This window comes from Caloenas nicobarica, chromosome 2 (genome assembly GCF_036013445.1).
Source record: "Caloenas nicobarica isolate bCalNic1 chromosome 2, bCalNic1.hap1, whole genome shotgun sequence".
Taxonomy (NCBI): domain Eukaryota; kingdom Metazoa; phylum Chordata; class Aves; order Columbiformes; family Columbidae; genus Caloenas; species Caloenas nicobarica.
This window is the reverse complement of record NC_088246.1, coordinates 14,969,843-14,983,281: the sequence shown is the minus strand read 5'-3', so window position 1 is coordinate 14,983,281 and position 13,439 is coordinate 14,969,843. Positions and strand designations below refer to the sequence as shown.

The 13,439-nt window shown below is 35.9% G+C and overlaps 1 protein-coding gene across 4 annotated transcripts in view; it reads right to left on the bottom strand.

Moving 5' to 3' along the window:
* Nucleotides 1-640: 640 nt before the first annotated feature.
* The window catches only part of CUL2 (cullin 2), a 54,872-nt gene continuing 42,073 nt past the window's right edge, over nucleotides 641-13,439 (bottom strand). For 2 of the 4 annotated variants that reach the window (XM_065627756.1, XM_065627757.1), the window contains exons 18-22: nucleotides 10,938-11,004; nucleotides 9,625-9,827; nucleotides 7,009-7,110; nucleotides 6,169-6,285; nucleotides 641-2,028 (exon numbers count right to left, since the gene is read on the bottom strand). In XM_065627756.1, the coding sequence (XP_065483828.1) occupies nucleotides 1,897-2,028; nucleotides 6,169-6,285; nucleotides 7,009-7,110; nucleotides 9,625-9,827; nucleotides 10,938-11,004 (621 nt within the window). In that variant the 3' untranslated portion in view covers nucleotides 641-1,896. The remainder of the gene's footprint in view (nucleotides 2,029-6,168; nucleotides 6,286-7,008; nucleotides 7,111-9,624; nucleotides 9,828-10,937; nucleotides 11,005-13,439) is intronic. The other 2 variants (XM_065627755.1, XM_065627758.1) reach the window with 2 other exon arrangements.

Here is a 13,439-nt window from a genome sequence, read left to right as displayed (position 1 = left end):
CCGCGCTGTCTCCCAACACACACGCACAACCCTGAACTACCAATTTAGACAACGACCTACTGCGCTATATTACAATCTGTTAAAAAAATCATTTCTTTAAGATGTAAATTCACTTCAAAAATTCAGACCTCAGTGCAGCGGGATAAAATATCATATATATGGAAGAAGTGTTTAGTGCCCTTCATGGTTTATTGCCCTTTATTTGCCTTCAGCAAAATGCACATAAGGAAGACATACTACCACTTCTTGATGCATTTCCTAGTTAGCTATAGAAAGTTTCCTATACTCTCCAGATGACATATGAATGTGATGTCACTTAAGAAATAAGAGACAGCAACAATCTGAGAGTCAGAGAGAAATATTTCATACAGTAAAGAACTAGAAAAAAGGAAAAAGCTCCCCCCAAAAGTTTTTTCCTTTAAAATTCATTCTTGATCTGTGGACTTTTAGCAGGTGACGAAATACCACACAATCTAAAAAAATATTGCAAATAATATATATCTACATATATATTTTTATATGCACACAAATAAAATTTGGCAAAAATAGAAGATTTAAAGTTAACTTAAAATGTATCCTGTCAATGATAATTGCAGGCATAGCGTTGAGGAAGCTCTTTTCTGCAGCAGGCATTCAGTGTGTTCGTACACTTAATGCTCTTAACTCCAATTGCTTCCAGTGGTAGAGTCAGTACCTTTAAAAATTATGCTCTGCTTATGTGAGAGTGAACAGTCACCATGCCATCCCTGATGAACAACACAAGACATGAAATAGCCCATGGATTTCTTGTCCCGCCCAAATAGCTAGAAATCCAATTGGGGTGGAGGGAAACAAAATATAAATACGACCACATGAGTTAGGAGTGAAAATGAGAAAAAAACCCAGTATGGGCTTATGTGGAAGCAAACATAGGTAACTACCCATGTAGTGCTTCTAGCCAATGCATCAGTGAAACAAAAGTTTTCAATTATTGGTCTGTTATATTCTTTCCCGTTAACAGGGTGTTTTCACATGACACTTAACTGTATTTTTAATGTTCGCGATAACCATTCCTAACTCTTTGCGAGCTACACTACCTAAATCCCCTCAAACGTGTTTATTTTCTCTTGTAACATACTCCTACAGTGTGAGATAAACAGACACAGAGCAGGCCTGCAGGCACTAAGAATCTAAGTTAGCCTAATCTCAAGAAAACAAGTTGTGTGCTTAAACATAAATATTCTTTATAATCACATCAAATATAACATACCTGCTATTCAGTTTTATACAAATTAGTTCGTACGTCAGATCTACTTCTGAGGTTATCCAAAACCCAAACAGATAACATTATTTTTACTCTTCCAGGTCTGAATAATATTTACAGACATTAATGCTATATCGATTTCTACAATCATTCAAGACACATTATATAACTTTATTTTTTTATTTGACAAGCAGCAATATCATGTTCGTCATTTTTTTTTACATTTTAATGTAGATACAATTATTAGGTTATCTGTCATATTACAATATTTAGGTTGTTGGATTTTTTTGTTGTTGTTCTTTTTTTTTCTTTACTTTGTCTTAAGATACATTAAAAAACATCAACTGCAAACGTGAAAGGGGAAAGAGGGGGAAAAAAAAAGCATGGTACCCAACCAATTTTCCACATTTCAGCAATGCTTCACTCATTCTTTTAGTAAAGTTTTAAGAAATGTCATAATGACATGAGCTTAAAATATCTATAGGCATTTTCATTGAAGCTCATGACATGGCACTGGTGATGTTGTAAACAGCAGAAAAACAGGGGCTGCCAAGTGACCAATTATGGAGGCCCAGGCCTGCCTCTTCCCACAGGGACACACCGAACAGTGACAGCAATGATCTCCTCACACTCATACCTGCAGGATGGCAACATCACGCTACGTAACTGTATTCGTCTGCAGAGGCCTGACTTCGCTCTATGTACTGTTTGTCTATCAGCACTTCAATACACTTCTTAATCATGCTGATACTTGGGTTAAACCTAGCTCTTGATTGGCTAATTACCTGCAAAAGAAAGACAAAGGTTTTGTGTTATTTTTACTTACAACAGTTATAAACTCCATAGAAAAATTTGCTAAGGGCTTTAAGGCAAATTCAATATATTTTTCTTCTAAAGAATCATAGAATCATTTCAGCTGGAAGAGACCCTTAAGATCATCGAGTCCAATCATAACCTAACTCTGGCATTAAACCATGTCCCTAAGAACCTCATCTAAACACCTTTTAAACACCTCCAGGGATAGTGACTCCTGACTAAAGACAGGATTAAATAAACCTGGACTAATTCATTCATAACAATCAACAAAGCATTGCTAGATATCAGTGTCAGGACACTTAAATTGGCTGCTCAGCTCACTAGTGAGTTTGCCTGCAGGTCAGCCAGATGTTCTCAGTCCTCTTGCTTGATTTGTCACGGTAGAAATTAAGATAAATATTCAGGTTAAAAACTAATCTAATATTAATGTATTTCTTTATTATTATCAAAGTTTAAGCAAAGTGAAAATTTTGTAAAACCATATGTGCCTTTCCATGCTGGCTATGCTGACTGACTTCCTAGACTGGGTCCTTTTTATGACTGTTTCTGTGCTTTCACTGTTCTGGAATATTTAATTTACGGAGTTATGTCAGCCATACTTGGAAATTACATGTCTGAAGAATGTGTTAATCTTAGTTTTTGTAATAGTTTATACAGTTCTGAATGGTTGAATTTCACTTGATTGTATTTTTCAAAACTACCTCTAAAGTTGAACACAATTTTCTTCTCACCCCTCATTTTTGTTATCATAAAAAGATAGAGACGACGTTTTCATGTAATGAAGATTTGTGAAACCTGTGTTTTCTTTATATCATTAAAAAGACACATTTAGAAGACATGTAAACAGGTACATAGCAAATTACAGTCTGATTATGTTATAATAAGGCCTCACTCATTCTTGAATAGCACAGTTTAAATATATTAAAAATGCAAGCTATCAGAGACTCCACTGCACTAGATGATCAAACTTGCAAGAAATAGGAAAGTTATTTTTCAGGAAATTTGCTGAAAAAGCCCAGATGACACTTCTCATCACAAAAGACAGCCCAAGTAGTAATAATTTTGTAAAGTTGCACGAGTTCTTTGCTGCTGCAGCTGCCAGAATATGAGATGCGAGCTGGATCTGTTGTGTTTTGTCTCAGTCCCAGCCCATGTCATGTTGTGGAAGGAGCTCAAACTGCTCAGCTGCCTGGAAGGTGTAAATGGAGCCGCCCCACCATTCATGTCCTTCCTGTGCACTTTGAGACAATCAGGATGAACCTCTCTTTCGTCAGTCACTGAAGACAGCCCTGCGATTTGGCCAATTCCATCTGGCTATACTGGAACTTTAGTAATAGACACAGTGAAAAAAATATTGTAAAAAAAACAAAACAAAACAAAACCAACCATATTTGCCTTGTGGAAGAATCTGCAGCTGCAGGCAAAACTTTCTTAGCATGTTTAATAGTTCTTTCTAAACACATTTCTTAATAGTTCTTAGTTTTGCCCATTCTCTTGTAGAGAAGAGGAAGAAATTGTGTTTAGTAACAGAATATGCATCTCTATTAACTTGGGAGTTTTTTCGCATTTTACTTTTTTGGCCAACCTGTAGCAAGGAAAATTACTATTACTTTCTCCTCTTTACTTCCCAGCAATGGTAAACAAAAGACCTTGCTACTTGAGTGTGACAATATATTTTGCCCGTAGCTTGTCATTCGTTCTATGGAGAAAGTGATTTTTATTTCAGCTCCCATTTTTTTAAACAACTTTTCATGGCAGGCTTTGTCCCAGCTCTAGAGCTTGCTGGAGCCTTCTGTGAGCCAACAGAACTCACCAGGTAGAACTCACCCAGCAAAGCAAACAAAAAGCTCAAAAGAGCGAGTTTTGTTGGGCTAGCAGCCAAGGGTCTGGTACATTCCACAGCAGTGTACACGAGAAGAAACTTGGTGCTAACAAGCTAATAGATCTGCTCAGATTTCACCTGACTTCAGCCCTTCACTCAAACTGATTGTCATCATCACACTTATCTATTTACTTAGGGCAGAGAGAACAAAAGGTAGAATTTTGTATTGGTAGGGGATTTTTGGTTTGTTTTATCAAAGGTAATACAAGTAAGCAGGATGGACAGAAATACCTGATGGTCAGAATAAAAAAAATTCTGGGAATGACTGCGTTGACCTTTCCCCTTCACTACTCCCACTGACCTTATTTATTTTAAAGGAAAAGCTCCCTTGTCCTGCAAGCCACTGCAGCATGGAGCTACAGGTAAAACTACCAGGGCACATCCAACACAACTAACAACTCAGCAAAAACCACGTGCTGACATATACAGGCCCACCATGGGCCTTCAGTATTTTCTTGGATACGTCACCCTAAATGAAATGTGTGGTGCTGTAGCGTGTCAGAATCAGAGGTAACTACATTAAGGCCAGGAGTCTTTCAATCATATCTCTAACAACAGTATAATCCTGCCCTTACATCTCAGAAAAAAGATTAATGAGGTAAGAAAACATTAACCATTCATAGTAAATAGACTTCCTTTGAAGAGATTCATTATGACTCTTCAAAAAGTCAGACTGGAAATTTTAAGTATATAAACATCGTGATGAAAGTAACAAGAACTAAGTATAGTTATCACCATAATTAGCAACAATATCACAAATGAATGTTTTAAGAAATAAAAAGGCTCTTGACAGTAAATCAAATCTTACTACAAGTTTAGCAGGGGGGAAAAAAAAAAAAAAGGAAATTGGACAGCCAAGAAACTATTTATGCATATTCTACATTTTAATAAAAGTGATGGTTATTCATTTTTTTTTATAAAGGTCAGTTCAGTGAGAAAGCTGAGCACGTTCAACTGAGAACCACCTGGCAGTTTGGCCTTATTCATACAACAGGAAGCAAAACAAGTTACTGGGCTCAATGCAACCTGCACTGTAAAGGTAAAACTTCCACTTGAGATTTTCAGCTTTGTGTTTAAGCATTAAGTATACAAAAATCTGTCTCCTCACAATTTGCTCTAAAATCTGGCAATATTTCTGAAGTGTCTAAGAGCACGTCTATATCACAGATTTTGATTCTGAGAATAATCGGGGCCTATGCTGTCTCATTTTGTGGATACTAAAATCAGCTTACTTAAATTAAGTTTGCTGTCAGAGTAATTGTGCACAAGCACTTATTTCAATATCCAAAATCTTAAAGATGTCCCACGTTGCAAATTCTGGGCTTACAAGCTCCTTGTAGCTGCTTAATTTTTATTTCCTAAAAAAAATAAGTGGTGGCTGTGGTAAACTGTTTCCTCTATCACCATGAGACAGAAAGCACACAGCAGATCTCAAAATGACCGAGTGCCTCTCCACCTCCATGCTCAAAATGGTAGAATAAAACAGGAATCTTCATTCCCTCCGCCACCAGTCTGCTCTGAGGTTTTCCAGCAAGGCTCAGGAGACACAAGACTGAAGAACGAATCCCTTGAAGGCCAAGAAAACTACAACTGGGAACTGGTTGGCAGGAGCAAAGGTTCAGTGGGAATAAGAAATACAATTAGGCAGACAGCTAGCACAGATGGGAAGGTGGAAGAAAAAGTAAAGAAATAGCAGTTTCTTCCCAGCTGGTCTGTGATAGTTCAGAGATCATTAACCTAGAATCTAAAAAATCCAGACAACTGTACTTCTCGATGGAAAAGGGAGATTAAGAAATGCATGTCTACATACTTGCACAACTTTTAAAATTTTAGCCAAGAATTAGAATTAAATCATGATTAGAGCTCACAATTGGCTAGGTGCTTCTATGGAAATTCCATACCTAGAATATCCATACTCAGGTTTTCAACTGAACCTATAGCTCTGGCTATGATTCTTATAGGATACAGCATCTGTTCACATAGAACCAGCCAACTGGAAAGAGCAAGCACAGAGGTACTTAACGCTTTAGTGCTAAGACACATTTACAAGATTGAAGGATCACAGCTAGCGCTCCAGTACTGCAGTTCAAAGTAGACTCCAGTGAAATTCCCACTGATTTCACCAAGGTATTAGTCTTGACATGAAAGAGTTTTGTGGTCAGATGTTTCACCCAACTATCCCGAAGATTTTCACAAAATCACGCTTACAAGGAGGATTTTCTCTTACCTCCTGAATAAGAGCATTATGTCGCAACACTTTCCGTGCTTTCATGATACGGACTATAGCAGCTTGAAGATACATTTTTCTGTCTTCATCTACAGCACTTCTGGTCTGCTCCATCTCCTGCAACACAGGAAGAACAGTAATGCTTAAAATATAGTAAGATCGATAAACACTTCATAAAAATATCTTGAATGCATAGTTTTTTACTTTAATAAAAGTAGTCGATTAACACAAAAATCTAGGTGAAGTTCACTGCCAGGCAAAGTACTTCCATAAATCAAGAATACCAGGTTTCACAAAAGTCAGCAGGAATGTAGGAGAAACATGCAAACCAGCATTTTTACTAGGGAGAAAGGCAGGAGCATCTACTATAACATACTGAGTTCGGTGGCACACTTGTCTCTTGTACAAAATCCTACGTCTTAGAAAATATAGAGGGAACATGGATTATGAACACTGGAGTTAATTTTAGTTGCTGAAGGACACAAAATCATAGGAAAATAGAGTTGACTGGTTCTGCTGTTCCTGGAATAAGTTGCTTTTATAACCACCAACAAAGTCTCATTGGGTTAGACAAACTAAATGTCAATGCTCTTTGGTACAAGAGGAATAGCTCATTTATCTTTTATTTTCTTATTTCCTATTCCATCTTCTCCTGCCTGTATTTTAAGTAAAAAAATATTTGCAGTGCTTAAGCTTTAAACTTAAATAATTTATTTATGGTGATGTAAATCTTACATAGGGACTCTTACATGTGCTTACACCAAACTAACATAATAAATTCAATTTTAGAAAAATAAGCTTCCTAAGCTGTTCAAGCTAGAAACACCAAAGAATACTTGCCTGTGGCGTGTCTTTCTGCATTGATGTAGTAATTTTAAACTTTGTTCGTTTACTGCTGAAGTTCATATTTAATGAAAATGTAGACTCTGCCTCTATGTCTTCCTGCAATAAAGTATCTTTTTAAAAAATCAGAAATGACACCAGAAAATTATAACAATTTACTTTAAAAAAATCACGGGTATGGGCTTGCATACATACAACCAATTTCAGATTTGTAGCTGGAAATTCAAAAATGCCACTTGAACCAGGTCAATTTTTTAAGCTACAGTTTCACTGACCTAGAAATCAAGTCTATTACAGAAAACACTACAAACAACTCTGGCATACATGAATTTAGTTAACAAATCAATGTGATTAAAGCACTTTCTGTTTTAACACTTCGACAGCTTGTCTTAGTTACAAACACTCTCTGTTTAAACTCAGTTTCTCCCTGCAAAAAAAGTAGGATTTGCATTTATTCACGGCAGAGCCTCAAGAGAGCGAGCAATTGCTTTCACTACTAGTACTAATGTTGCCTTCCAGAACTTAAGCAAAAACATCTAAGCATTTTGTTATGCTATAGCGAAACCAGCTGATGAGCTGCAACTTCTCCAGTTCCACACCTATCTGTACATTTCTAATTTTTTCCTGTCAGAATCTCAATTCTTTTCCATACATAAAAGTCCATTTCTTTCAATAAATGGCAACTATTCCCTGCAGTCCAAACACCTTTACATTCAACTAACCAGATGACCTGACCAGTCTTTACAGTTTCCAGGCAAGAGTCTGTCCAAGTATTACCAATATGCAGCAGAAAAAAGTGACAGGGCTTCTTAGACTTTGGAATCTTGCCAAACCATGGTTGCTGCAAGCGTAAATACTTCAGTGAACACAGCCAATATTTATCTAACTATATACTCACAACAATATTAATTCTCATTTTATATTCTGCAACAAATATTCTTTATTATAATAGTTTATAATACCCAGGCATAGTATAGAAAATTTACCGTGAAAGGGCAAAGATCAACGGCTTTAAAAAATACAAGCTAACATTAAATTTTAGCATTATTCTGCTTACTTGGCTGGATATAAATCAAAAGAAAGTGTGTGTTGTGCATGAACTCAAAAATCGTCATTCTAATAGACCAATAAAGATTTTATCAAAAGTTGGGTTGGGTTTTTTGTTGTTGTTTTGTTTTGCCTTTTTTTTTTTCCTCTTTCAAAAATAGAACAAACAAAAGCAAGCTACAATATTTAACACACTGTACTTTTCTGTGTGGCTCGGATACAGGTAAAGAGAAGTTAGTGTATCTAATTTCACAGCTTAAGCCACTGAAGTTCACTGTCTATTCAATAAGTAAGCTGATAGACTATCTACAGGTCTGCTTTCATATTGCTGGATAGAGTACAAAGAACACAGAATTAGCAGATATGTTTGAATATAATAGCCTGGAAATTAAAGAACCATAAAACATAGTGGTAAACATTAAAAGGTAAATGGGTTGGAAAGCTGTATCATCCACTCTTTGATGGGATAGGATATGCTTAAAAAAAATGGGCAAACCTTATACAACAGATATAAATAAATGTAAATCTTTTAAATAATGGGCAACTTTCTAAGATTATGAAAAATCTCACTGTTTTCTGCAATAGCTCCCAGTGTTATATTTTACCCATGCTCTAACAGACATTTTCCCAGCCACTGTTCCAAACAGCTCATTTCTAGATATTGGAAGCATGTCCTGTGCTTCAGCCAAGCACCAGACCTTCCTCATGATCTTACTTTCCATTTTCTAATATTTTCCTCGTTTAAAAAAAAAAAAAGCAGCTATCAGAGCAGCTTTGGATTTCTTCCAGCAAGCAAAGTGAACAGCTTATCTCAGTTTCTTCTGCCTGAATAAGGGGCTTTCTGGGCCAGCTGGAAGCACATGCTGAAGTCTGAACAGTATGCAGAGGCACTTCGGGTTGCTTCCTACGTAACAGACATCTCCACCCTCCGCTGGATGGGAGAACGGGTTACTGGTTTCATGAAGATTGTACAGAAGTATGAGGCAGAGTCAGAAACAGAACCTGTATCAACCATTGTTCTACCCACAAAGCTCTGATATTACTGGAATTCCACAAAACTCATGGAACGATAGAGTTTGGCAAGCTGCAGCAAAAGTCCCCTCACACAAGCCCTCCTTGCTCCCTTTCTTCCTTGTTCTGCCTTCTGTAATCTGTCAGCAAGGAAGCACGTGGTTCTTTCAGTCTCTTAAACCCACAACTTTTTTAGGACCTTTGTAAGACTCTTTGGTTTACTACTTGGGCTCCTTCCCATGATTCAGTACGACTGCGAAAGTGGTGTATTCAAGACATATTACCCTCCAAGAGCAGTGAGTCTAAAGTCAGAGAGATTAAATGCAACAGAAAAAATAACCAGTCCTGGCATTATTACCTTTACGGCATACGGAACCTATATGACACAGAATCTACTTCCTCCTGTCTCTCTCCTTATAAATACAAATTTATAATTGTTCACAATGGTCAATAATACAGTTCAGAAAAAAAAACAAACAGTGGATTCTGTTTGCCCTTGAGAAATATCAGAATCGCAAGACTGAAAAGATGAAACTTTATATAATTATCGCATACCTTGTCTGAGTCATGGTTGATCATTTTGACATCAAGTAAGGATTTGATGGTTTTTGTCAGTTCCTTCTCATTCATTTGCGTACTGTCCTGAAGCTCCTTGTAACTGACAGTTTCGCTGTTGTTGAAGGCAAGCAACACTGCCATTTGGTACGTTGTGACCATGGCCACATAAGGTTTGCACAAATAATTCATTTTTACTTCACCTGTAATGGTACAAGTAGTATTTTATAAACTGATGGAATGTGCTGAGAAGTCATCTGAAGTCTGTTAGAGCTCCTCATGCATTTCCAGGCATTCAATTCACACCTAAGTGTGCATTTAACACTACGGATGGGAAGATGAAAACTGATGTTGTGAATTTACACATATCGAATGTAGTCTGCAACAAAAAAACCTCTCTGATTAACGATGAATACTAGAACAACAGTGTTCTCAAGAAAAAAGGAAACCTAAGTGTTGAATTTGAATAATGCAATATAATTTCTAGTAATTAAAAAAGCTAATTCCAAATAGCCTCAACACATTGCAATGCATTAAGATCAATTAGGAGTAGCTTACACAGAATCACACAATAGTGATTACAGGAAAGCTGTTCCAAGGAAAGACTTAAAATCAAAATAAAAGACTTGTCCATGAAAAATTTTTGACAACATTCTTATATTCTTTAAATTGCTCTGAATTTTTTTTTTTTAAAAAAAAGCACTGAAGAAATCTGTCTGAAAGCAGATTTAGATTTTCTGTGTGAAGGTGAGCGTGAGTTAATGGCAGCCTTTTATTATCAGCACTAAATTTTCATTACATTTTATTGTATGCTAGTCTGGCTTTCAACTCTATGTACTGTGTCATGGCACTCAGTCATTAAGGCCTGATACTGAAAGCACTTGAATAAAACACGATTGACTGATACTTACTAAACTAAGCTACAATTTTATATATCTCTTGTAATACGTTTTAACATATAATTCTACATAGTAAATATAAACATATGTAAGTATCTAAGTAAATACATATTTATCTGAGTAAAATAGTATAATGTTCATTCTTAAAACTATTAATATTCCAGTAGGTAAGAATGTAGAACTCTAGTTTTATTTCAATTTAATAAATCACAGATAACTTATGCAAGTTTACAAAACAAACTTTGGAAATACTAAGTAGCAAATATTAAATTAATATATAATGCAAAATAAGTCAGTTCACTTGATATGCAACATAGTGTTCCAATCCCAAAATCTGTTGCCACTTGAAAAGGACATTTAAGAAATAATTGTCAGTTGTATACAGCATAAGTTTAGCAAAGCACTTATTTTTACCTGTACAAAGATAATGTAGCCAAGTAAGCTTCCTTCCACTAAAATGCTGACTGTAAAATAATTCAAACTGCAAACCAAAACGAACTTTAATTAGTCACAAATATAACTACTCAGAACAGTTCATTATCACATCACCCCTGTGAAAAATATGGGGTTTACTTTCACCATATCGGATGCAAACATTGCAGATCAATTAATGACAGCATTTTCCTTTAGAAGATGGGTGATGACTGAACAGTCATTTACTGAACTACAAGAACATATTAACATATCACTTGATGACTAAATCAAAAAGATTGCTGAAACATTCATACTCTCAAAACACAAAATACTGGAGCTAAACATTGTTCCTAAGACATATTACCTCTACCGAATTTAAAATAATTTATAGGAAACTTTAGCGATCCATCTTGTTAGGTTTTATTACTCTGTTCCTTCCAATTCCGTATAAAAACAAGTGTACTTTCATTTTTTCACCTTGGTGAAATAATTCTATATTCCATGGCTTTGATATCCTACTTAAAATCAACTCAAAAAAATCCATTTTACTGATTTTTTTTATCAACAACATTCTTCAAAAAACCCAAACTCTTCGTAAGCAGGTATTTCCCACAGTCAGCTACACATTGACTTGCATGATGAATCTCATCTTACATTCCTGAACATATTTTTAGAGGGAATTCCAAGACAGCAAGCTGGAAAGTGGGCCACAACTACACAGTCTGCAAACATCTCGGAGTCAGGAAGTGACTACAGATCCTCGAATTTCTGCTGAAACATCCCAAAACCTGTTTTCACAAAGCAGCACACATTTGTGATTTAGGAAGTAACGTTTCAAAGTTGTGCTGACACTCAAAAATTGAAATATTCCCTCGAAATCAGTATTTTAAAATCCTATATGCAAAAATAGGATGAGTAGTAATGCTAATTTCTTCCTTCTTTTTTTGATTTTTATATTAATTTCTTGTCATTATGAGAAGTGCTATATCAGTCATTCTGGTAAGCATTTTTTCCTGATATTTAAATTCTACAAGACACACAAATATATAGCAGAAGAGGAATACAAAAAAAAATACCTCTAAACAAGAAAAAGCCTTAAAAACAACTTTAAAATTCCTTTCTTCTGTAAGAAACAAAGTTTTGGGGTTTGTGCAAGTGAAAATCAGCTATGCAGTTTGAAAGCTGGCACTAAAGTGCCTAAGTCTGACTACTGTGAGACCACCTTCCAGAAGACCCTAGGAATGCGATTTCTAGAAGATGCTTTCAAAGCCACATTTACGTACAATTAAATGTCCTTTTCACTAAAAGAGAATAAGAGGAGGAATGGCATAAAAGACCCGTGGACTGTGATAAGAAAAAAACAAATTTACAGAGAAGCAGCAAAATCATCTTATTAGAAACCATTGGTCCTGCCATTCCTGAAAACTAGCAAGCAATGGAGAGAGACTAAGCCTTGGGAAATGAAAGGAAGTATTGGATTCTAAAGAACAATTAAAGATATTCCAGACTGTTTAAAAAACATTTTGAGGACATGGCTTCCAGCTTACTTATTCTATGGGCTACATTGATGCAGAAAAGTTACTTTGACAGGAAGGAAAAGAAGAATTTCTCCAAAGCCTAAAATGGAAGTTTATTGCAAGGCTTGTAAAAATCAAGAATCTATTTTAACATATGTAATGTAAGAGTCTGATCATTTTTCTTGTAAGGAGAAATATAAAAACGAGGATTTTTAGTAGCTACAGTATTCTCTTGGATGTCCTCTGAAAGTAACGGAAATTTGACTGAACATCCAACAGAAAAATTAAAATATAAATCTGACCTTAATCCTACATATTAGCCCTATAGCCAAGAGGAACAAATCAGACTGCATATATCGGCAAGTGCCTGCTAAACCTTGGTTTTAGTATTTAAGATTCCTTTTTTTTTTTTTTTCAACAAAAATATTCAAAAATTTTGCCACAAAATATTCAAAAATTTTGCCACAAGAAAGTGTGGCTTGCAAACTAATCCTAGTTCAAGGTCTGACTACTTTCTGGTAACGAGAAAAACTTCAGCAGATTCAAAGAACCTTCTCCTAAAATGGGAACAAACCTCCCTAAACCCCACGTAGCAAACACTGTGAACACATCCATTTGGGTTACTCTGGTTTGGTCTGGCAACTATGATTAACATCAAAGGAAAATACAAAAAGGGGGACATTTGACCTCTTTAGGAATCAGGTGTTTCTCCACCCATAAGCTTACACAGTATGAAAACCAGTATTTCTATACCATTCAAATACACATACATTTATAGGCAGCTCCAGCAGTCTCAGAGCCTGAAAAAGCTGCTAAAGAGTGTGCCCAGTTACACAGGTACTCCCATAGTTTGGAGTGCAACTGCAACAAAGAGTCTAGTCATTCTTTTTATTTTCTTTCTAAATCCCGGCCAGAATCCTGCGAGAACTCTCTCTTCATGGGTCAAATGATCAAATTTGACAGTAAAGACAGACATTGTCAATTT